General features: G+C 40.3%; 1 protein-coding gene across 17 annotated transcripts in view; it reads right to left on the reverse strand.

Moving 5' to 3' along the window:
• SVIL (supervillin) overlaps window positions 1-26,524 on the reverse strand; it is a 230,818-nt gene that overhangs the window by 75,775 nt on the left and 128,519 nt on the right. For all 17 annotated transcript variants that reach the window (XM_041766406.1, XM_041766407.1, XM_041766422.1 and 14 more), the window contains 5 exons: window positions 25,652-25,709; window positions 20,022-20,113; window positions 11,343-11,400; window positions 11,076-11,227; window positions 7,123-7,759 (listed from right to left, as the gene is read on the reverse strand). In XM_041766406.1, coding sequence (XP_041622340.1) covers window positions 7,123-7,759; window positions 11,076-11,227; window positions 11,343-11,350 — 797 coding nt within the window. In that variant the 5' untranslated portion in view covers window positions 11,351-11,400; window positions 20,022-20,113; window positions 25,652-25,709. The remainder of the gene's footprint in view (window positions 1-7,122; window positions 7,760-11,075; window positions 11,228-11,342; window positions 11,401-20,021; window positions 20,114-25,651; window positions 25,710-26,524) is intronic.

A 26,524-nucleotide genomic window follows, 5' to 3' on the forward strand; every position in this document is an offset into this window, starting at 1 on the left:
AAAGAATTTACTGTCAACTAAAACTTCTAGGTCTGTTTCCCATGAACTGTAGTTAAATCAGGTTTCCCCAATACTGAACTTGTATGCTGATTCTTCCCCCCCAAGTAGAGGACTTTATTAAATTTCATCTTGTTAGTTTCCAACCTTGGCATAGGTACATGTGCTCTCTCCTCTCTCTTCCTGTTCTATCCCTCCTTCCACTCTCTTCCTCACCATCACTAAACTTGTTTACAATCCCTCCTTCAGAAATCTAATCAGCCTATCATGGATATCTTCCAGACTATCTAATGAAATGCCAAACAGGACCAAGTTAATGATAAAGGCCAACTTCAAAGCACAGACTTCATTATCTCATGCCTGGGTAACTGCAACCTACACGCCTGTGGCCTGCCTGACTGGAATCAACTCTCTTTCTGACCAACCAACCTTCCATACTCCTCCAGAGCAATCTTTCTAAAAAGCAAAATCAATCATCCTTGCTTTAAAATGCTTCAGAAATTTCCTATTGGATGCAAGGCAAAGGCCAAACACCTGCTGTGTCATCTGAGGCACTCCATGACTGCTCCCCACCTGGCACTTGGCCTCATCCTACCTCCTCCTCTTAGATCTTCACTGGGTATTGACGTCTTGGTCCTGGGAGCAGCCTGCCTTCCATGGCTAGCAAATTCACCACATCTGTAAGGACTTGGTTCAATTTTGATCACTTCTCCATGGAGGAAAAATTAATATGCCATCTTGGTATTCCCCTGGCACCCAACCTTGATCTCTAGAACCTTACTGACTCTATTGTGTTATAGTTATTTCCTACACTTCTTTTTTTTTTTTTTAAATAATATAGCCAGGTAGGAGCACAGTGCCTGGTACACAGGAGACTCAATATCATTTCCTTCAATGATTAAACTATGTCAGAGCTGAAATTAATCTATAAATCCATGCCTATGAGGTATGCATGGATACATGGATGCCTAGGATGAACTCTCCTAAATTACAAGTTTTCATTTTGCTTATAAGGGCCAAGTTTTTAAGGACCTTATGTAAATCCACATAAATTGTTTCTCTAATACCTCTGTTCTTTCCTAAAAATCTCTAACCTTCAAAGAGCAAAACCAGCAAACTCTTCTCCACTGTGTTAGATAATAGAACTGATATAAGTAAGGGGAGCAGAGCACAATGGAAAGAACTGGCAGATTCAGGGAATTTGACTTAATGAATGGGTGATGGATGATGGCATCAACTTTGTCAAAGTAGCCATATGGTCTTAATTTAATTCTTTGATCCTTAGTTTTTTTCATGTCTAAAACTGATGTTTAAATAATCTCCAGGATTACTTTTGTTTCTAAGAATTTAAAATTCCTTAACATTGAGTATCTATTCTTGGGGGGTCTTGAGGTGAAGCAACTCTCTATAGGGCAGAAGTCACTCTCCTGGGAGAGGACCACAGGGTCACTGGGACAAAATAGTGAGATGGTGACCTTGGGTATAACAGAACTCTCTTATGATGTGGCAACTGGCTAGCAGGAAACAAGAACTCACCCTAAGTTGTCATAGAGGTTGGGAGTTGCTCTTGGTTGTATCCCTAAGTATATAATAACAGGCTTTCACTCCCTGTAACTCCTAAGAATCAAAAGACTAAAAAGTGCTTCCTGCTCCCACAATGAAGTCAAATCCAGCACAGTAGAATTAGTTTCACCCTGTGGGTGCCCAGCTCTAATAATATAACAGCTTCTAATTAAAAACCAGTATTCAGCTTAAGAAGAATGGTTATGAACTTAGGCATCTCATTAAAATTAACAGTTTATATGCTTCAAGTTGCTTGTTCAGAAAAAGTGCTAATGATTGCTTTGTGTCTACGTGCAGGCACACGAACGTGGGACGGCACACGCACATGGCAGGTTCTGCACTTAAAATCTGGCAGACATTTGAATTTTAGGACATACTAGCTAGGATTCTGGGTGACATATTCATATTTAATTCAATGAACAGAAATTGATACTTGCCAGTGAGAACAGAATAAAAAAGAAAAAAAATGGGAATGAGTTAACCATATTTTAACAGTCAAAAGCTAGTAGAGCAGGGTGAAAAGAAGATGTTTGGGGATACAGGGGCTAAAAGGTGAAAAGAGTTCCATCCCATTAGGAGATCTCTGAGAGTACTGGCAGGCCTCTTCTTTAGAGACATAGGTGTTAGAGATCTAGGTTTTCTAGGACACCTGGTCTGACCTGGAAGCTATGTCAGGAACACTCCTGCTCTGCGGGGACAGGGGCTGAGACAGACATGCAACGTGGATGGCCAGAGGCAGCATTCTTCCTCTGTATCACTCCCTTGTGGACATTTCTATCATGGCAGGTTAACAGGCAATTAACGAGGAAAATAATCAGTTTGAGGCTCTGAAGACAGTTTTTAGACAGAGACGCTCCCGGGAAGATGAGCAAATATAATCAGAAATAAACTATAAGAGCATTGCCTAAGCCCCTTTCCTTCTCAGTTGGCTGAATCTGCCAGTCACCAAGTCTCTGAAAAGGCCCATTGTGGACAAAGCATTCATTGACCAATGACGGCTCTCCCTGGGTCAAATTTCAGGGATGGCTCTACATACCATATTCATTTTCTAATGATGCAATTTGCTAAGTGGGAGAAAAAGGGGCGGAGACAGAAGTGGAGTCATGAAACAAACAAAGGAGGGTTTTCTAGAGTGGACCACGACTGGGAAATTAGGTATAATTTTCTACTTTGACTAATAAACAGGTCGTTGAGAACTGGGAGTCACAGTATATGCTCAGGAAAACAGCGGGGGTGGGGCTCAGGGAATGAGTTTAGAAATAAAAATATGATGCATTTTCTTTTTTTTATTATTAACTAAGAAATACAGATACTGCATTCGGGATTTCTATTAGTAACAGGAGCTCAGATTTTTAAAAATTTGAATAATCCACAGCCCCCAGATTCAAAGGGATCTTTGAATTTATGAATTTATGAATTCAAAGGGATCTTATGAATTTATGTGAATCTTTAGAATTTATTCTAAAATTCACAATGGCTGAATTAGCAAAGAATGGTTCATATGGGCAAAACTACTCTAGTAGTTTTGACCTACTAGTTCTGGTAGTCTAGAACTCTTAAACACTGTTCTAAAATTCTAAATTGAAGGGGCTTGGCAGGATTGGGGGATGAGGATTAAGAGGTGTCTTTGCCTGGGTGGCTCAGTGGTGCCTTTGGCTCAGATTCTGACCCCCTGGGGGTCTAGGGATCTAGTCCTGCATTGGGTTCCCTGCAGGGAGCCTGCTTCTTCCACTGCCTATGTCTCTGCCTCTCTCTATGTGTCTCTCATGAATAAATAAATTTTTAAAATCTTAAAAAAAAAAATGAGGTGTCTTAGGCTCTATGCAAATGGAGAATATATAATATTATATACATATTATATAATCTCCATTTGCTTCAGAATGACGTGTTCACCTGCACTCCCAGGCAGCTATAGGATTTTTGAACTAAAGACCCTTGACATACATATTTTCTTAATGATATATGTGTTCAAATGAACATTAAATAATTCTAATAAATTTAAATTTACTGCTCAGCTAAATATTGCCCTATAGACAGTTATGAGCTTAGAATGCTCTTAACTGTATACTGACTGTTCTGTATGCACATGTGTTAGTGTGTGTAGAGAAATACAGAAACTGTGCATTTGATGTCTGGCTTATAGTAGAATTTTTAGGATGCCATAGGAAGTCTTTGATAGTATATTTATGAGTGACACATTCTTTTTGTAATTAATGAAAAGGAATAGCCTCTTACTAGTGAGCAAAAAATAAAATGATGTAATGGGAATGAGTTAATTCAGAGATTAATAGCCAAAATACTTGGCAGAGGTAGGTGCTGAGAGAGTATAGCGTAGCAGTGAGAAAAATATTCCATCTCAATACCACAAATTCATGTGGTATAAAATAATTTCATTATCTGTAGATATTTTTTATGGTCACTCCTTAATCTCCCTAAACTTTTCTTTTACATATTTCCATATTGGATGACACTGCATTTTCATTTATGGTTATTAAGACACTGAAATTTCTTTGGTTACTGTTATAATTCACAAAGTATTTTTGTGTTTCTTCTTCCCAAATGGAAATCAGATGACCATGGCTTTCTGACACCCATATTTCCTGGCTCTAAAAAAAGGACATCTAAGTAGAATATTAATCCATTTAAATACATCTTTACAAGATGAATTGCCACAGTCAATACAAAATAAATCATTTTTTAACATACAGTACTACATTAGTTTCAGGTGTACAATATAGTGATTCAAGACTTCCATACATTACTCAGTGCTCAACATAAGTGTACTCTTTAATCACCATCACACAAAAAAAATCACCATCACATGTTTGACCTATCACCTCACTCACCCTTAACCATCAAATTGTTCTCTATGATTTCTATAGTTAAGAGTCTATTTTTTGGTTTGCCCCTCTTTCTTTTTTCCTTTGCTCATCTGTTTTGTTTCTTACATTTCATGTATGAGTGAGATCATATGGTATATGTCTTTCTCTGACTTATTTCACTTAGGATTATACTCTCCAGCTCCACTCATGTGTTGCAAATGGTAAGATTTCATTCCTTTTTTAAGGCTGAATAGCATTCCTGTATCTATATCTATATCTATATCTATATCTATATCTATATCTATATCTATCTATATTTTTATCTATGTATCTATCTATGTATATATAATCGGGTAACACTGCTATAAATGCAGGGGTGTATGTATCCCTTTCAGATAGTGTTTTTGCATTTTGGGGGTAAATACGCAATAGTGCAATTACTGAACTGTAGATTATTTTTAACTCTTTGAAGAACCTCCATGCTGTTTATTATATCTTATATCTTTATTTATTTTTAAAGATTTTATTTGTTCATGAAACACACACACACACACACAGAGAGAGAGAAAGAGAGAGAGAGAGAGAGAGGCAGAGACACAGGCAGAGGGAGAAGCAGGTTCCATGCAAGGAGCCTGACGTGGGACTCAATCCCGGGACTCTAGAATCACGCCCTGGGCCAAAGGCAGGTGCTAAACTGCTGAGCCACCAGGCTGCCCTATATCTTTATTTTTTAATGTCATACTTGTCACACATTATGTTCCATCCTTTTTAATATATGACAGTAGTTTCCTAATATATATGAAATGATTGGTTTCTCTGCCTATGAATCATAAATTTGTATGCCTTGAATGGCTTTTAAAAAACACGTGCCTTTTTAAAATTAAAAAACAGATAGATAAAGCATATGCCTCCTCAAGAATTCCTTTACAATTTTTTAATTCTTTTAATCCCCTCTTTGTGAAAGTCAAGTACTAAGAGGCTGAGGCTAGGCTTATGGAAACTTCCAAGTAATATGCCTCTTCAAATAATTGAGAAAGAAATATCTCTTAAGATTTCACATTCTAGATGTTTTTTAAATATTAAGATTTTAACTTACACAAAACTATTATATACCTTATCTTTTTACCTGGAGCATCCAGCCAAGTTTCAGTTATTATTACAAATGATTCAAGATCTCAGTGAGGATTATATGTGATTTTGATGACTAACCTGGATGCCATGTTAACAACTCAAGTTTTCATAATACGGCAATCAGAAATTAGGCTCTGAATTTTCTTTAAACCCATGTAATTATAAATTTCTAATTTCCTCTCTAAATTGGACTGCTAGGTTTCTTTGTCTTGTTCACAAAGCACACAAAGAGTTGGCTTTGACAGTGACTAAGGCAAGAACATTTTTTCTACTGTGAAATGCAGGCTTCCCAAAAAAATAGATTTTCATTTCAAAAACTGAGACAACAGGTCACAGTCTCAAAATTCAAGAAGTCCAAAAGCTGAACAAAGGCTCTCAGAATCCCAAATCAGGCTTTAAAGTATTTAAAGTAAAGTTAGTTCTAAGGAACTAACATCTCTAAATATTTTAGTGTGAATGATCAAGTAAGCAGGGACAGGTCTTTGACTCAATAAACTTCAATAAGTAAAATGATTTGTTTTAGTTGTATTACTGGCACCTAAAGAGGACCACATTTACTGCTCTGTTCCAGTATGAAAGAAATAGGAGTATTTTGCAATACTTTTTTTTCCACCCCCCCAGAATAAATTTGCTGGATCCTCACCTCTCCTCAATTCACCTGAGAAGCTAATGCTTATTTGGACTGAAAATCATACTTAGCAGTCTACCGAGACAATTGCCCCAAACTTGTAAGTAGGACGTTTAAGTGAATTGCATTTTGAACAGGGTCATCACACTTACCGAATTTAAATATTTAAATTTTACCTCAATTTAGATATTTAAATTTAATTTAAATTTAGAAATTTATTTTAAATTTAGAAATCTAAACCTAAATTTCTAAATTTAAATTTAAGTTTAAATTTCCAAATTAAACTTAGAAATTTTAAATTTAAATTTAGAAATTTAAGTTTAGGAACATATATTCTCTTCTGGCATTTGAGTTTCTGATTTTATACCTTTTTAAATTTTGTCTGTCCTTGTGCTGTTGTCTTTGTGTAGCACAATTACTCTTAATGACTGATCTTTCTAATGCGGCGCTCTTCTACCCAGCTGTCTTCTTAGCATGTTGATATATCTGTGCAGCTATAGGTTACAGCTATTTTCAGGGTGTACTGCAGTCATACTTCATCCCCTAAACCCAGACCCTTCCACAGTGTTCGTGGTCCTCCTGCTTTGTGATTTTAGATGACAGCAACAAAACAATCACCAATGAGCGTGACTTTAATTATAGAAAAATATAGGGATCCCTGGGTGGCGCAGCGGTTCGGCGCCTGCCTTTGGCCCAGGGCGGATCCTGGAGACCCGGGATCGAGTCCCGCGTCGGGCTCCCAGGGCATGGAGCCTGCTTCTCCCTCCGCCTGTGTCTCTGCCTCTCTCTCTCTCTCTCTCTCTCTCTGTGACTATCATTCATAAATAAATAAAATCGTAAAAAAAAAAAAAAAAAAAAAGAATTGCCGTGTTACCTGCTTCCGCCAGCAGCGGGCCCTCGGCAGGACGGGACAGAGCCCAGACCCCGGCTGGGGAGCAAAGCAGACGGAGCAGGAGCGCAGCCCGCGGGCCGCTCGCTTACCTGGCTCGGGCCTCGGGAGCCAGCGGCGGGTCGGCGGCCGGGGGGCCCGGGGCGGCCGGGGCCGCGCTGCGCGTGGGCTTCGGGGGCATTGGCACGTCGCTGAAGGCGCCTTCCCGCCCGGGCAACGGGCAGGGCGAGGCAGCGTCGGCGGGGGGCGCCGGGGGCGCGGGGGGCGCCGGGCCGCGGGGCTCCTGTGCGCGTCTGCGGTTCTCCACGTTGAGCAGCGCCTCGGCGTCGGACAGACCGTCGCTGGCGCGCAGGCCGCGGTCCTGGGGCTCGCGGACGCAGGGCCTGGGGCGCGGAGGGCTCGCCTCGGGGCCCGGCTCGGCCGGCCTGTCACCCTGCCCCGCCCTTGGGTCCGCAGCCTCCGCGTCCTTCCTGGACTTGGAGTGCCGGGACGGCGGCTCCGGGGCGGCTGCGGGGTCCAGGGCGATGCCGTACTTCTCGGCCAGCTGCCGTCGCCTCTCCGCCTTGTAGCGCGCGATTCTCTCGGCCTTGGACTCCAGGGCCTGCGTGTCCGGCAGCGCTGGGCCGCCCGGAGGGTCACCGAGGACGCCCGAGCTTTGCGCGCAGAGCCTGGAGCGGGTCTGCTTTTCCGCCGAGGAATCCGAGGTGTCCTCGTCTTCATTGGACCGGCCTACAAGGGGACCACACGGGGAACACAGGCAGCGTTCAAGGACAGATGCACCGTCAGCCTCCATGTGCTGTGCACAGCGTGCACCTGCGCACCTGCGCGCCCGCGCTGCGGGGGACCCGCACCTCAGCAGGTGCATCCCGCCACGAGGGCTACCTGGGCTGCCGAAGAAGCGCGAGGGCCGCAGGGCGATCCGCTAGCCAACTAGCCCAGGGCCCCCGCCAGAGCTCAGCTCCTCGCTCCTGGCTGGCTGGCTGCCTCTTACCTATTTACCTTTCTGTTTTTGAGTTTAGTATTTCATGTAGGAGGCCAGAGGGTGAGTTTGGAGTCCTCTAGAAAAATAACAGATGTCTGAACCACTGTGATGGGCAGCCCAGGTGGCTCAGCGGTTTAGCACCGCCTTCTGCCCTGGGCGTGATCCTGGGGATCCTGGGATCCAGTTCCACGTCAGGCTCCCTGCATGGAGCCTGCTTCTCCCTCTGCCCGTGTCTCTGCCTCTCTCTTTCTCTGTGTCTCTCATAAATAAATAAAATCTTAAAAAAATAAATAAATAAACCGCTGTAACTTGACAAATGACAGATTGTGGTTTCACAGGATCTGACAGTAACCAATGGGCCCTCTCAGTATGTACCAAGTTCTTCGTGTATGTGTCCCTTCTTTTTTTTCTTAAACAAAACTGGAGTTCTGTGATTGTAGCACACATACTTAATACAGAAAATATGTAGGGGTGCCTAGGTGGGTCAGTGGTTGAACGTCTGCCTTTGGTTCAGGTTGTGCTCCCAGGGTTCTGGGATCAAGTACTACATCTTATGTCCCTAAAATAAGACTTCCAAATATAGGGAAATGTATATACACAACATTAATGATACATTAAACATGAATTATTGGGGGATCCCTGGGTGGCGCAGCGGTTTAGCGCCTGTCTTTGGCCCAGGGCGCGATCCTGGAGACCTGGGATCGAATCCCACATCGGGCTCCCGGTGCATGGAGCCTGCTTCTCCCTCTGCCTGTGTCTCTGCCTCTCTCTCTCTCTCTGTGTGACTATCAGAAATAAATAAAAAATAAATAAATAAATAAACATGAATTATTTTATATAGAAGAAATCAATTTTATAAAGGACTAGAAGGAATATATAGAAATGTTAAATAAATTAGCAGTTTATTGATTACTATATATTAGTCATTATTGGTGATTTGGAGTTTTATCTTCCTGTTTTTTTAAAAGATTTTATTTATTGATTCATGAGAGAAAAAGAGAAAGAAACAGAGACAGGGGCAGAAGGAAAAGCAGGTTTTCTATAGGGAGCCTAATGTGGAACTCGATCCCAGGACTCTGGGATCATGACCTGAGCCAAAGGTAAACAGATGCTCAACCACTGAACCAGCCAGGTGCCCTGGCTTCATAATATTCTGATAGACATTCCATAACTAATTTAAACCTTCTCATATTCCTGGGCATTTATGTTCTTTTTTTTTTTTTTTCATTGTTTCTAACTTTTAATCAGTCTGATTTTCTGATTACTATCACAACAGATAAACATCTAATTGCTTTATCAGAAAGTATATCATTTTAAGAAACTTCCTAGACTACCAAATTAATTTCTATAAAGTTTGTATCAATTTACACTTGAATCTGCAAGATGTGTTCTTTTATAAACACTGAGTATTCATTTTAAAAATTTCCTTTCATTACTAGAAAAAGAGAATATATGCATTTTTAAATTATTTATTAGCCATTTTTATTACTTTTTTCTTCTCTGGAATATCTGGTCAAGCTTATTGCTCTGTATTCTATTGATTCATAGTGCTATTTCTATTGGTTTTGCATGCACTTTTTTTTTTTGAATGCACTTTTATAAGACTATGAACCTGAATCTTATTCATGAATATTTCAAACTTGTTTAATATTTTGTTGTCTATGTGTAAGGTTTTTTTGGAGACTGGATGTGAATTGTTATGTAGTAGATTGACCTGGTCATTTGTGATTTCTCCAGCTGTTTCTGTGTCTTGAAAGTCTTCTTCCATTCAATTTGAATGAAATATTCACCCATGTTTTCTATGGTTTTTTTGTCTTTCTTTTTTTTTTAAGATTCTATTTATTTATTTATTTATTTATTTATTTATCTATTTATTTATTCATTCATTCATTCATTCATTCATTCATTCATTCACTCATGAGCGACACAGAGAGAAAGGCAGAGACACAGGCAGAGGGAGAAGCAGAGAAGCAGGCTCCATGCATAGGGCCTAAGGCCGTACTGGATCCCTGGACTCCAGGATCATGCCCCGGGCCGAAGGCAGGTGCTTAACTGCTGAGCCACCCAGGGATCCCTTTTTGTCTTTCATATAAATGAGAAGAGGGCTACATCCCCTCTCCCACTGTACAAGAACCTGTTTTCCCAGTACTGTTTTATTAAATAAGTCTACATTTCTCACGAATATGTGATGCTTAAATTATCATATAATATATAGGTTTACTTTTATATGAGTGAGGGTTTATTTCTGACTTTAAATTTTGAACTCTGCCTAATTCTTGATTCTCCATGTAACTTAAATCTTAATTCTCTAGTTTTCTGTCCACAGAAGATCAGGACATCCAGATAAGTGACATGATTACATCATGAAGTGAGATCAACAGCCCTCTCTGAGGAAGAAACTAGAAAACACTAGCTATAAAAAGCAGCAGCACAGAGCTGCGGAGCCAGGAATGGGGCGAGAAGAACAGCCCCATATGGGTCATCCTCTTCCAAGGCCAAGTTGAATATTTGATGTTCCTAACATTGACAGTTATCAAAAAAGTCACGTTTGAAATACTGCTTAATATAAACCAAATATCCAAAACATTTAAAATCACATGTATCAAAATAATTTAAATAGAATGTTTATTGCATAAACACCTAGACTAAGAACTAACCACTCAAGGTCCAGGTTCACTTTTAATGCTCCCTGCTTCGAGCGGGCCCCAGGCCCTGTGCTGGGCACCTGGGTACTCTGTTTAAAGGAGCCTCATTCAGACCCCTAAAAACTCTCACTGAGGATCTCAGGCAGCAGGTCCTGTGCCAGGGCGCTGAAGGTACTAAGAGGGAGACATGGTTCCTGCCCTTTAGGGGTCCCAGGAGTTACCAACAGTAGGAATCACTTCTTACCACTATGATACTGGAGCAGGGCAGAGCTGATATACGTGTCATTGCAGTTTTTCACAAATAATGTATATTTAATAAGTAAGTACATCTACACAATTCATTTTTGTGGAATATCTCATTTTCTAATAGCACTGGATAAAAAGGCTTGATGGCAGGCCACCAGGCAAGTATGCTCACCAGTGTGGGGGCTGGCAGGGTCTGTGGCTCGCATGTATCTGGGTGTGTCTTCCTCCAACAGGCGATGAGTCACTAACCCCGTGCAGCTCTGTAAGAGGATGGGCTGGGTGTCCGTCTCGATTCCTTCTAGGCGCCTGGCAATTCTTTCTTTTCTGTGCAGGACACCAAAACAGACCTCGTGAGCCATGGAAATCAGTTCTCGGGGAAAAGTGAATACTGCTTCAGCAAGCTCTTCTACTTTCTAATTAGGTATGATAAATATCTTACCTTTTCATTTCTAAAAATTCGTTTCTCTTTGGTTCAAAGATTTTTCTTAATTCTGCAACTAAAATAAAGAAGAATAAAAAGATGCTCCAATTTCTAGTAGTCATGCATTCATTTTACTCATTCATGAAGCATATATTTATTGAACTTATGTTTCTGTTCTTGGCTCCCATGAGCAGTGATACACAGAACTGACAGAGGTCCTGTTTTCCGGGAGATTGTCTTCTAGGGCAGGAGGGCAGATGCCAAATGGGAAGCATGTACATCCAGGTACATACATACACGCACATACACACAAATACACACACACACACCATACACACTGCAGGTTTTGCTAAGAAGTAAAACCATGAATAAGGGATAGGTTGATAAGATCGAATTCTATTTCATCCAGGGACGTACTGAACATTAAGATCTCTCCAGCAAGTACATAGCTCACTATCTGTTTTTAACTGTTAGTAGGTTCAATAAAGTATTCCAAGCTTTTCATTCTGGAAAACTTCTAATGTCTGCAAAAGTAGAGACAAGTACTAGAAGCACCACACACCCATCAGCAAGCTACAACTACTGTCTCACCACACCCCTATTTTGCCCCATTAGTTAACCTGTAAAAATCTGTAACTACCTGATTGTGTTTCCAGTGGTACCTAATAGAGGGTATAGCCATTAACTGCAGTTTAGGTTAACACAGTTCCTCAGCCTCCCCTTACCAGCATTTGCTAGAAGGAAATGTTAACATTTGTTTCCTTGCTATAATTTGGGTCGCTGATGGATAAAGTAATTGCCCTAATTCTCCTGGTAACACGGGATGGGCAGACAAATGTTTTGCTGAGCTTGGGAGGATCTCACGTGATACTGACTACAAGGATATTACTGAGATACTAAATAATTGTTCTTTGGAGAAATGGCCAAATTTGATGGAGAGTAAAGGTCTCTCTTCTCACCTCCTCTTCAATCACATGAATTCATAAAGACTCATCTGAGTGGCTCCTGTTGAGGGCCCAGGAATACTGAGAAGAGGTATCACTGACAGCTCTGGGGGCTCATGGAACTTTGAAAGGTTGAATCAAAGGAGGCATACTAGAATGCTGGAATATTTTTTAATTTTATTTTTTGTTTTAAAGTAAACTTTACATCTTGGGGCTCCTGGGTGGCTAAGTCAGTTAAGGGTCTGACTCTTGATTTTGGCTCAGGCCATGATCTCAGGGTTGTGTGATCCAGCCCCATGTTGGGCTCTGCACTGGGCACGAAGCCTGCTTAAGAATCTCTCTCCTCCTACCTCCTCATCCCCCTCTCTAAAATAATAATAATAAAATAGTAAAATAACATAAAGTACTTTATGTCCACCATGGGACTTGAACTCACAACCCTGAGATGAAGAGTCACGTGCCCTAATGACTGACTCAGTAGGGTGCCTGTGAATACTCGAATTTAATTTTCAACTACTTTAATTTCCTTTCTTTTTTTAAAGTTGTCATTTTTTTTTCTGTAATGAGTCAAAACCACACAGACACACACACACAAACACACACACCTTTTATATTGCCCTTTTATAGTCTTTGGCGATACAAGCCTTGTCTTTATTTATTTTTAAATGATAGCCCCTTCAAACTTTCAGCTAAGACTAAATTGACTTGTGTTAAGATAGTTGGCTTCAAAAAAGTCTCTCCCTCAGTGGCCTTTCCCAGGAACTGGAGTGATGGGAGGCAGAAGTGTACTCGTTCTGCACTGTCAATTATGTTCCTATTTGGACAATGAGGGTATAATGATAATAATGCATCCTGCCATGTTCCCTTTTGAGGAAGCTTGACTAATCATAGCCTCCTAGTTAACAAATTAACTCCAGCAAGGTGATGGTGTGATAAAACTTCAATAGCTGGTAGTACACATTTTGAAAATATTTTCAAAGATGATATAAACCAGAGTATCAATTAATTATTTAAACCCTGAGAAGAGTAAGAGCCCATATTTTTCATAAGATTGCTCAAGAAGCTATTGAAACCAAATTCCAAGTGCTCTGAAAGGTAGGTTTCAAACATAATGTGTCAAACTCGTACCTAAGAAGCAGATTGTATTAATAGGATCTGCAGGGTGTATCACCACTGACCCTCCACCCAGATATGCTATGGTCTAAATGTTTAGTCCCACCCCAAATTCTTTTTTTTTTTTTTTTTTTTACGATAGTCACAGAGAGAGAGAGAGAGAGAGAGAGAGAGAGAGGCAGAGACACAGGAGGAGGGAGAAGCAGGCTCCATGCACCGGGAGCCCGACGTGGGATTCGATCCTGGGTCTCCAGGATCGTGCCCTGGGCCAAAGGCAGGCGCCAAACTGCTGCACCACCCAGGGATCCCCCCCACTCCAAATTCATATGCTGAAGTCTTAATCCCAAAAGTGATGGTATTAGGAGATGGGAACTTTGGGAGATGATTGGCTCTACCCTCATGAGTAGGATTAGTGCCTTTATAAAAGAGCCTCCACAGAGCTCCCTCACCCTTTTATCATGTGAGACACAGTGAGAAGCTGAGAGTCTTTAGGCCATAAGAAGGTTCTCACCAGAACCCAACCACGCTGGATTTCTGATCTAGCCTCTAGAACTATGAACTTTTTAAAAGCCACCCAGTCTATGATATTTTGTTACAGAAGCCTAAATGGGCTAAGGCAAGATAAGGATAAAAATATTAATTTAACACACAGTGTCCTATAACTTCTATTGGAAAAAGTTAAGATATACTTCTTCATCTAATTTGAGACTGAAAATTACTTTTATTTCGTTAAATTTTAAATTTTTCCATAGAAATTAATGTAACTAAAGACATTTTTAAAAAAGATTCCAGAAGCAGTGAAAAAGCTAAGTAGCAAGTTGCTTCCTGACAGTTTTTTTTTTTTTTTAAGATTTTATTCATTTACTCATGAGAGACACAGAGAGAAAGGCAGAGACATAGGCAGAAGGAGAAGCAGGCTCCATGTAGGGAGCCTGATGTGGGACTTGATCCTGGGACTCCAGGATCACACCCTGAGCCAAAGGTAGATGCTTAACCACTGAGCCACCCAGGCGTCCCATTTCCTGACAGTCTTATTATGGAAGGAATGATCAACTAGTTGGCAGAGTATGCAAATACCTCACCCACAACAAAACTACTTTTCCTACTGCCATTACCTACATGTTTCAATATTCTATAAAAACTAAGATGATATGAGAAGGGAATGGGCTGATGGTCAGAATAGTCATTTGTCCCAGAAACTGAATTCCAAGAAGCCCTGGCCAGTGAGGAAAAAAGGTAAGGGAAAGAGTAAGCCAAGTTATCCTACTGTCCATGGTGATCTCTGTCCTTTTCTGGACAGAACACGCTGGGCAGTCCGCTAGTGAACAGTCATCTGACAGCCACTCACTGCTCTAAGTCTTAGGATAGCATTTAGCAGACATTCAGGTGCATGTCCTCAGGTTCCCAAACTCATCAGCTGGCTCTGGACCAGATAACAGATCATGATGGAGATGCTAATGGCCTTGTGAATGAAAAGCTTCTTCATGAGTCCTGCACCTCAGGATGTTAAGTATCCTTGGCTCCCCTGCCAAATGCCTAATCATCATTAGTTGGAATGACACAAAAATGCTTTCATTTGTTTCCAAAGCCCCCCCAGGGATGTTACCATCCTGGATTGAGAAGCATAGATCCCAGGACAAAGATTAAAATAAGCAGCCAGTCCCCAGGATGCCCACGCTCTAGGTTACCCCAATGACAGACACCACTAGCTAGCACTGCACTCTTTTCAACAACACCCAGGTTTAAACTCAAAACCGTTTCAAGCCTATAACCCATAGTCCTCTCTGATTATTTACTGAGGAGTGAAATGAGGCCATAAATCAAACAATACTTTAAATGTATCAGCAAGCAAGGGGCACTTGGCTGGCTCGGTTGGTAGACTACCCAACTCTTGATCTCGGGATGGTGAGTTTGAGCTCTATGTTGGGTATGGAGACAACTTGAAAATTAAATAAATAAATAAATATATCAGCATGCTTATTCATTCTTAGTAGAAATCTATAGTGAATCTTTTAGGGAAAAAAATCCCTTAAGCAAACAAATTACCTCTCAGTCTATTCTTTGTAACAAGTATATTTTTTAGTTACCAAGATTTGCTTCATTCCTACAGACATGAGATTACAGGGGAAAGAAAAGATGTGGAAGACAAAAGAAATCATAGACAAGCTTCCTTTCCCAAGACTATAATTTTAAAGTAAAATTAGCAAAACAAACATGTGATATAATTACTCTAGTATATCTATCCCATGGGAAAACACTTCAGTTGTATAAAAGAGAATGAGGTTTTATTTGAATTGCTGATGTGTGTGTATTTTTTCCTCCCTTTCCAGGGGAGTAAATCCAACAACCTCTTAGGCCCTCCAGCTGGAATTTTTGGGTCAGGTTTATTATAAAGCATTGAAAAAGAGCTAATACTAAGAAATCACAGAAGTCACCCCAGCTGTAGAAATCTATGTTGCCCTCTGTTGTTTCACTCATAATCGCCAAGGTATCATGTGAATGATAGTCTTTTTTTTTTTTAAGTTCTTATTTATTTATTCATGAGACACACAAACAGAGAGGTAAAGACATAGGCAGAGGGAGAAGCAGGCTCTCTGTGAAGAGCCTGATGCGGGACTCAATCCCAGGACCCCAGGATCATGCCCTGAGCCAAAGGTAGACACTCAACTACTGAGCCACCCAGGTGCCCTTGGAGGATAGTCTTGAATACAGTTTATTACTGTTTATGGTCTACCAAAATTTATCTTTTCTTTCTAATTGTTACATCATTTTAGACTTACAGAAAAATGAAGACATGGTTCATAACATGCTTCCACTTTACTACATTTGCTTTTATTTTATTTTTATGACACATATTTACATGTGTCATGTGTGTACACACATGCATGGATGTACACATATTTACATATTAGCTTTTTAAAGATTTATTTGAAAGAGTAAGAGAGAGAGAGAGAGAGCGGGGGGGGGGGGGTGTAGAGGGAAAGAGAGAGAAAGAATCCCAAGCATGCTCCATGTCCAATGTGGGGACCTACTCGGGGTTCCATCCCAAGACCCTGAGATCGCAACCTGAGCCAAAACCAAGAATATGATGCTCAACTAACTGAGCCACCCAGGCATCCCTACATATTAATCTTTCTGAACCAGTCAAGTGTAACTGGCAACATGGTACACCTTAAATTCATCAGTGTATATTTCCTAAAAACAGGAAATATAAATTTTTTTAAATGGGATTAAGCAGCTATAATTCAATCGATTGCATGCTGTGGCATAATGTGTACAATTCATAAATGTCTCAGGTAATAGAAATACTAGTCATCATGTAATACAGATCTAAACAGGCACTGTTGATCTAACTTTGGTTGTAATGAATTTTCTACTTCGCCTTCAAGTACATTAAAACTGTGACACACACTAAATTATCCCTCATTGCATCTGCTCTCTGAGCCTGCTGCCCTTGTTTGAGGATTTCCGAATGGTGCTTCTGTGGCAATACGGATTCCATGAGTCTATTTCTTCAGTTATTTTTGATGGGAATCAATGGTCATTTTCCAAGTCAGGTAATTTAAGGGCAATGGCTGTCAGGTCTATCATACTTTATAAAGTCATTTAACTGCCTAACATGCTTTATCATAATATATAATGCCAATACCCAGCATAATTTGGTCTGCTGGGTAGTCTTCTTGGGGAACAGTTTCTTTAATTAGCCCTGAGAAACAGGCTTTCTGGTAAAGTTATTGTCGAGTTCAGTTGTCCAAACCCAAGTACAGTAGAATCTTCCAAAGAAATATAAGTGGCAAGGGACTGCCAAGAACACCTCTCTCCCACCCTGAATTGGACAGGCCAAGAGCACAGGCCAGACCCAGAATGTCCTGAAAACTGATCTGACTTCCCAGAGAAGTAACACACTTTAACTTTTACACTTGGATGGCAGCCACTAATCTAAAGACAAGCAGCTTATAAAATAAGTGATTACAAAACTAGAGGAATGGGCAGAGGGGCGGGGGCGGGGGTGGCAGTGATGGCTAAGAAGTGTGGGATTTCTTTTTGGGATAATGACAGTGTTCCAAAACTGACTGACTGTCTGTGGTGATGGATGTACAACTCTGTGGATATGCTAAAATCCACTGAGCTGTATACTTAAAAATGGATGAACTGTATACTACGTATATTATATCTCAAGAAAGCTATTAAGAAAGTAGAGTAATATACTTGGTCCATTTCATAATTGTTAAGCGGAAAATCTATTTTATTTATTTTTTATTTTTTTTTTAATTTTTATTTATTTATGATAGTCACAGAGAGAGAGAGAGAGAGAGGCAGAGACACAGGCGGAGGGAGAAGCAGGCTCCATGCACCGGGAGCCTGATGTGGGATTCGATCCCGGGTCTCCAAGATCGCGCCCTGGGCCAAAGGCAGGCGCCAAACCGCTGCGCCACCCAGGGATCCCGAAAATCTATTTTAATATTATAATCTTTACACAGGTGAAGGCTCTTAACCCTTGGAGAACTTGCTGTGATACACAGTTAAAGGAAGACCCTCAGAGAAAAGCCAATGATCATTTCAACGCTCAATTTCACAGAAGCAAGAATTTCTCACTAAATGAACACAAAGAAACTTCTGTAAATGTATAGACAGACATTAAACTCTACGCCATGAAAAGCTGCAACCGATTCCTACTTTCCCCATTATACTGCCAAGAGTTGACAGAATCATTAAAATATTTGTTAAGATGGAGAAGTGAGATTATCGGTATTATGTGGGTCTTTCCAAACATGCCTGCCCAAATTTGTAAAGTGCAGAATGTGAAATAAGACTATGGGGAAGTCACATGAAATTCAGGGGAGGAGGGGCTCTAACACTTTTTAAACATGTTTTAAAGATTGTGTGAATTTGGAAACATAAATCTGATTAATACGCGGCATTATCTTTGATTTGTGAAAAAGTATGTTTTTATAACCAATTATGATATATTTTCTAATGAAACTGGTTCATCAACTTCTGTGTTCTTAAATTTTGGCACACATGGAGTTACAAGCTGTTGAACCTTAAAGAAACCTCACATCTCATGTGCTGTTTCTAATTTTTCTGATCCCAATATTGCATGTACTATCACATATCAAGAAAAGGAACAGGGTAGACAAAGAGGAAGAGTAAAGCAGCTTTTGTGATAGAACTCTGCCTAATTAGTCCAATCTTCCAAGCTCATGCTAAAATCAATTTGGTCACCCTTGTACTTTGTTTAGATCATCTTCATAGATTGTAAATTTGACTCAGATTAACCAGTTTCTTTGTCTTTCACAAACAGTCTGAAAAATCAGAAGGGCCCTTCCATGTCACACTATCTGGGGGGTACCCACAGCATGGTGTCCTTCCCATGGAAGCCTATGACCTTCTTTGAAAGTGCCAATGGGAGCAGATAAGATCGTAATAAAGCCCATTCCATTTGCAGGTCTGCAAACTATCAAAATTGTCACTCTCCTATGAAACCTCACCTATTTCCCTGTAATTCAACACATTATTCTTGGTTTTGGCCTCTGGGGCAATATGGAGTAAGTCTGTATTTCAGTTGACAGTTTTCTAAGTACTTGAAAATTGCAAAATGTCCTTGTTTAAATTTTCTCTACAAGGCCAAATCCCTGGGGACCTTTGAATATCCATCCTTATCAGACTATGTCTAAGCATATCACCTTTTCAATTCCTCAAGATGTATGCACATTTATCAGTGGGTCTTTTAAATTAGATTTAGTTTCTATTAAAAGAATATTTTTTCTGGTCTAATTTCTTTTGGGTTTGATCTTATGTTTGTTTGTTTCTTTCAGAAGACAAAAAAAAGAAAGAAAGAAAAAGAAAGAAAGAAAGAAAGAAAGAAAGAAAGAAAGAAAGAAAGAAAGAAAAGAAAAGAAAGAAAAAAGAGTATCTGGCCTTCCATCAAACTTGCTTCTTCTAAAGTAAGGGTTACACAGCTGATTTGGGGGTGAAGGCAGCTTGTGAGCTGGTGCTACCCTGTGCTAGTGTTAGAGCTGGGGGAAATAAAGATCTGGTTCACATTTACATCACTTTGCAGTCAAAACACAGGGGTAGTTGGTTGATGGCAGGTGTAAATGTTTTATTGCTCATGCATCTTCACCAATGAAAATACTAGTTCACTGAACATGTGAGCATCTACTGGAGAAATGAGAAATGAGATATGTAAGATATGCACTGGAAGCCCAGTGTGCTGCCCGGCAGGGAGCTCTAAGACACTCGGTGTAAATGCAACACACTGGCAAGCACACAGAAGTGGAAGGAGTGGAAAGAGTGGACCAAGAAGACATGGGCTTATGAGCCAAACTCATGGCCCCTGGAGAGAGTGAAAAGTAAGAGAGATAACAAAGGTTGATTCTATGCTGGCTCCCTCTGTCACCCTTCCCACCTGGCCTCCAGGGAATATCCGAGGATGCCTAAAATGAATGAAAAAGATGTAGATGAAACACACAAGAAGAGAGGTACCTTCACTAAGGTTAATTCTTGGAACAGGCAAAAAGGAACACAGAGGAGGGTATGCATGGGAGATTAATGAATGAATTCCCCTCAAAAAAAATCAAGTGGCAAAATATTTACATGCTCAAGACGCTGGTCAGCCAATAAGAAAAAGTCTCACCTTTCGGAAGTGCAGTTAAAAGCTTAGCATCGATTCCTCTTTTGTGGTTAGCAAGCTGTTCTTTATCTTCAAGCCAGAACTCTTTCTGAAAGCTAAAAATTAAATTATTCCATTAATAATATTTAAAGTCAATTTGAATCAAGATATATGAAATTTAGTGACAAAATGCAGAACAAATGTTACACAACTGTTATAGTTAAACATGTGTATGTGGATTACAAGTAAAAAGTTTTATTTCAGAGAGTTAAATGGCAGCTTTTTTTCATCTATTTATAGTTATATTAATATGGCTTTTTTGTGCACTTGAAGAATTACATTAGTATAGGCAGGTGGCATGGTGTCAGGGGTTAACAACATGGCTGAACTGGGAGCTGGGCACCTTGGTTGGGATAGACAACCTCTTCTAGAGCCACTCAACAATAGCTGTGTAAGCTTGGATTAATCACTCAACCTTTCTGTTTTCTTCTCTTCCTCAGAAAATCAGCAACTCGTCTCAATTATGTACATGCTTTCCTCTAGAGCTGAAATTATATTGAAGTAACAAATGCCTTCAACCAACCAAGTAAGCAAAGCATGGTGAACAGGTCTGTAAGGCTCATGAAAACTTGTCTTGGAACAAAGGAAGAATGAGGAACTCAGTACTTACTATATGTATTTTTTTTATAACTAGGCATAATCCAGGTATAATCTTCTTTTTTTTTTAATTCATGAGAGACACAGAGAGAGGCAGAGACATAGGCAAAGGGAGAAGCAGGCTACCTGCAGGGAGCCCAATGTGGGATTTGATCATAGGACCCCAAGGGTACCACTGAGCCACCCAGGAGCTCTTTCAGGTGTAATTTGAATTATCTTCACAAGACCCCCTGAGGCCTGAACTACTCAGTGCTGTGTTGCTAAATGTTTAACAACAGGCTCCTACCCTCTTGCTCTCCCACCCACTTCCCCCTAAGCCCATGCTTTGCGGTCTTTGCTGATGCTGTAAATACTCCCACTATGGCTGATTTTCAAGCTTCCCACAGAACTTGCTGGACTCAAAGCTGAAAGGGAGGCACACATTTGCTCTCACGAGGTGTGAGCCGGCCTCAGCACACCACTGGCACTATCATCATCTTTGGTTTGCAGATTAGGAAACTGCTACATAGTTTGCCCAAGGACAAGATACGAATCTAGCTCCTGCTCTCACACTGTATGCAGTGGCTTCCAGGATGCTGTGCACCAACCCCATGGGCCTCCTCGGGAGTGTGCCTGGGGTTGGGCAAGAGAGACAGAGTTGCCACCATGCAGGAAGAAAACACAGTATGAAAACAGGAAAACTAGTATCTCCAGTGATATGATCACCTCCAGAGAGGTAAACGACTTGCAAGGCTTGCAGAGGCTGAAGGTCAGTGCAAAGCCAACCTTCCTCAAGGGCTGGTCTTCCATTTGTGTTTCTGCTCTGCAGGGGTGCATGTCCCTAGAGGTCCAAGCGTAGACTAAGGAAGGTGCTGGGCATAGTAGGTAAGTGAAACACACAAATCATCTATGTCCCATACATGAATTCAATCAGCACATTTTTTCAAATGTGCTGCCGCACATTTCAAGACATGGGATGCCATTCATCTCATCTGAAATCTTAGTTATTGCTTACAGATGTGGTAGGGCTTTATTCATAAATCTGACTCCCATGTATTCACATTATTTAATAAAAAGTCTTCAGAATAAGGAGTCTTTATAGATCATACTCCAGATGGCTTGAAGATCCTAGGACACCTGCTTGGGTCAGAAATCTGGACTGAGTGCTGACTTCTATATAGTGAATCATGATGTGGTGACAATTCTTTTTCAGTGTTTCATTCAGATGTATGACTTAGTATAAACCTACAGAATTAGATAACTATAGAAATGTAGCCCACTAAAGGAATGGCATGCTACTGTAATTGATTTATTTACTTATTTAAACATCTTGATGAAGTTTTGTACTTTCTCTGGGAAAGTAAAATTTCAGGAAAAGAGTTCTATATTAAAATGAAATGGCCCACACGCTGAAATACTGAGTTTCTCAGGCCACTGACCTTTGGGTACAAATATTATCTTATATTTTCAAACATAAATAGAAGCATGCAGATATTTAAGACTAAGAAACTACTTCCCAGTTAAACACCTTTCTGAACTTCTGTAGTGGGGTTTCCAAGTTATCCCCTGACACCCCCTGCACTTACTGTCTTCAAGTAAGCTACAAGAGTGTCAGCACCAATAAAAAGTACAGCCTTTTCACCGTTGGTCAGAAACCAATGGAAAACCCAAGCGCTGTCATGAAAAGCTCTTATAGTTCTTAACATGGTTTACTGTAAATGCTGTGTCCTCTACCTGAGTTCTCTCCTCTCCATCCTGCCTTCATCCTGTTTCTGCTCTGGGCCTCTGTTTAAGGCCAGTTCCTCAAGGAAGAAACCCCCTGCCCCAGTCCCTGTTCCACCATTTTCTTAATCTATATTATGCGCCTCTGTTGTTTTCTCTCATGGTATCCTGATTTCTTATTTGCAGAACATACTACAGTATTTTATTTCAAATTATTGATTTATAGGGGCACGTGAGTGGCTCAGTCGGTTAAGCCTCCGATTCTTGGTTTCAGCTCAAGTCACGATCTCAGGGTTGTGAGATTGAGCCCCTGTCAGGCTCCACACAGGGCATGGAGCCTGCTTAAGCCTTTTCTTCTGTCTCTCCCTGTCACATGACTGTCTCTCCCTTTCACAGACTCTCCCTTTTTCTCTCAAAAAAATAAAAATAAAAATAAAAATAAAAATAAAAGAAAGAAAAAGAAAAAAAAAAAGAAAAAGAAAAAGAAAAAATTCTGGAACATCTGTGAACTCCTGATCATCTAAAGGCTGTTAAAACACAAATATCTCAAAGAGCCCTAACATTACTCTCCTCTTACTTTTTTGAGTCAGAAGCACCAGAGCAGTGTGACTAGGGGAGCCCAAGTCACACGGACATTGGCTCACATGATGGGTAACTCCGAAGCACTAAGCTCCACATACTGGATGGCGTTCTCTTCTTCATGGACCATCACCCCTGGGACAAGGGGTCCCTGCCGACATCCTCTGTAGGCATGGGTGCGTTGCCACAGCTCAACGAGAAGGATGATTCTATATTTCAGTTTGAAACCATGTCTCCATGTATAACTAAAGTAAATGCTACAGACTTGATTTTTGAATTACCTTTTAAAAGTTTCTACTATTAAGAAGCACCTTTTATATTTTTTATATATCTTTATCTCTAAAAGAGTGCTCTCTTTAGGACTACATTTTTCATACTCTACCCTCCTTCCCTCTGCTTCAAAATCTAAGAAGAGATTGCTCCCTACTTCCATAATTTTTTTCAATGTGTCCCATTAACCTACTTAAATGCCAGCAGTAGAAAACGGGAAACTTTATGAAAGTGAGGACAGGATATCCTTCGGCAGTTACTACCTCTGATCTTTCACAGAATGGGGCTACCCATGACAGTGATTAGTCAGCACCCCTGCTGGGAAAGGCTCCCTACAATCTGCTCACTCTTCTACTTGAAGTTTATGTTACAAGATAGGAGAGCTCAAAGTCTACCACCTCGTATTTGTACCTCTGGTGTCTGGTTGACTAGACTGCTTTGAAGGAGGCAGGTGCTTGTATCTCCAGTCTATTTTACTCAGTACCTCGGCCAGGAGGCTGTAATTTGCATAGGTCCACAGGAGTCACTGCCCACCACTTCAGAGCAGCTGTGTCCCCTGCTGAAATGTCTGACCTTTTATTTCATGCTTCTGCTATCCTTAAATAGGCAATCCTTTCCTCTTCTTCCTTTTTTTTTTTTTTTAGTCACTTACTAGCTCTATTTCAGCTAAATCAACCTGCTAGGGACATACTGGGAACTAAGCTCCTCTGGTCTAAATATCAGTGTCCCCCCAAATTCATATGTTGACATCTACCAAAGGTGATGATATTAGGAGGTAGGGACTTTGGAAGGTAATTAGGTGATGAACAAAAATAGTGTCCTTATAAAAATAGACTCAGAGATCAACTATACTTCAATTAAAATAACTGAAATAGAATAAAAATAAAACAAAACAAAACAAACAAAACAGGGGATCCCTGGGTGGCTCAGCGGTTTGGTGCCTGCCTTCAGCCCAGGCCGTGATCCTGGAGTCCCAGGATGTAGTCCCACGTCAGGCTCCCTGCATGGAGCCTGCTTCTCCCTCTGCCTGTGTCTCTGCCTCTCTCTCTCTCTCTCTCTCTCTTTCTCTCTGTGTTTCTCATGAATAAATGAATAAAATCTTTAAAAAAGAAAACCAAACCAAAAACAAAACAAAACAAAACAGACCCCGAGAGACCCAGTGATCTCCCTAGCCCATTCCACCAAATGAGGATTCGAGAACATGGTAGTCTGCAACCAAAAAGAGGGTCCTCACCCCCAGTATGCTGGTACCCTGACCTCAGACTTCCAGCCTCGAGAATTGTGAGAAATAAATTTCTGTTGTTTATAAGCCATCTAGTCTATGGTATTTTGTTATAGTAGCTGGAACTAACTAAAATTTACATCTTAGTTAGCCTTAGGTTCTATCAAAAGTATGGTAAAGATGAGAAATATAGGAGAGAGTGTCAAGCCCTACAAAAGTATTTCCTGAATCAAATAAGACAGACAAGACAGCCTTACTGATGACCCTGCCTCATTCCTGCTCTAGTTGACCTGGTACTAAGACACAGATCAAATCCATCAAGGCTTTATCTCATCTAATGTGCTCACAAGATCAATTTTGCCATTTTCAAATGCAGAGCCAGGCTCAGCCTGATGGGAACAGCTATTTATTCAATGCCATTGAAATGCAAACCCTTTATAGAAAAGGAACAATGTCATACGTGATACATTAGGAACAAGAGCATCTGAGTAGAATGAGGGGTAGATCAGGGTTGGGTCCTTCTATCATCATGAAGTGTAGATTGGGATCAATGTCTGCATGTCTTCAGGGTAATAACTTTGTGTCTTCTCTTGAAAAATCTCAGAACTGATTAGGGACAGTGATCTACTAAGAAGCATCTGAGATACAGTCATCTTGTTTAGCACAAACTTTAATTTTTACAAGAGCTTATATAAATGATTATGTACCATAAAGTCTCACCGTATTAGGTAAATCAAATTAGTACCCATATCTTGCAGTCAAGGGAAGTGAAGTGCATAATGGTTAAGAGATCTCACTGGACAGATGGATGAATGGGTTGGTGGGGGTGAGGGAAGAAAGGAAGGAAAGAAGGATTGAAGGGAGGAACTAGGCTAAAGTCTTTCTTAAAAAATCAAAAGCTCTCTTACTTGATGGACAGATTGCAAAAGAACATCCCACATTTAGAGGTGGGTATGAGAAAAAAGATAACAGCCCTTTACAGGTTCAAAATTTTATCTGTTCTGCAAAAAGTTCCCATAAACAGCATTAATAAATACAAAAAGAATTTTTTTTGGCTGAACATATTATTAGGTCAGCTTACTTCATATATTTTAATAAATCAAACTCTGGAGAGAAAACATATTGCCAAACATTCAAACTCATGAATTAGGAATTTAGGAGAATAATTCCAAAAGCTACCACAAATCATCAAAATTTAAGATTCCTTGAGCAAAGACCACTTTACCTTGGAACTTTTCTTTGACGTGGTAATCCAATGTAGCTTAAGTTTTTCTGGTTGAAATCTAAGGAGAAAGAAATAATATAAAATTGAAATAGCTACACAATAATCTTTAAAAAACAACAACAACAACAAAACTCCAATGTGTGTGTGTGTGGGGGGGTATTTTTTAAAGTCCCTTTGAACATACGACTTAAGAAAAAGGAAACTGTTAACCAGACAAGAAATATGAATACAAAAATGACACCGTCTAAGAATCAAATTCCACAACACGCATCTTACAAAGGCAAGGTTTCTTCTTCTCCCAAAATTTAGCCTACATAACTCTGCTTGGGAGGGGTGGGAGACAGAAATCTGACATAGTTCAATGCTATCATTTAAATTTGTTATAGCTACAAGAATAACTCAAAGCAATTAAATACTGAATAACATAGTAAATACTCAGGGGAAAAAAAGGAGAAAAAATTAAACAATTTCAGTCAAGGTAACCAAAAGCGGTGAAACTCATCACCGCCTGATGTATTTGAGATGCCTTTAAAGAATGTGTGTGTGCAGTGGGTTGATGGAGAGCAGGGGAACACTTCTGCTGTTTTAATTGCCTCCATTAAAATCTAAACAATAACAACACATCACATCAACTTCTTGCTCCTTTATTTTTGAAGAGAAGATATGTATTATGTAAAGACAGGTGGTAACAATCCCATGCAACAAAAACACACATCCGGGTGGACCAGTTAATCAAAACCAGGCACAGACAAATTTATACCAGTCTGATGGCAAGTAATCTGTTTTACAGCTTTTGGCATAGTAACCATTCATCCACCAAGAAAACCACAAGCAGACCACTTATACAGACTTCTAAGCAAGTGCCTCTTACTG

This window comes from Vulpes lagopus, chromosome 8 (assembly GCF_018345385.1).
Source record: "Vulpes lagopus strain Blue_001 chromosome 8, ASM1834538v1, whole genome shotgun sequence".
Classification (NCBI taxonomy): domain Eukaryota; kingdom Metazoa; phylum Chordata; class Mammalia; order Carnivora; family Canidae; genus Vulpes; species Vulpes lagopus.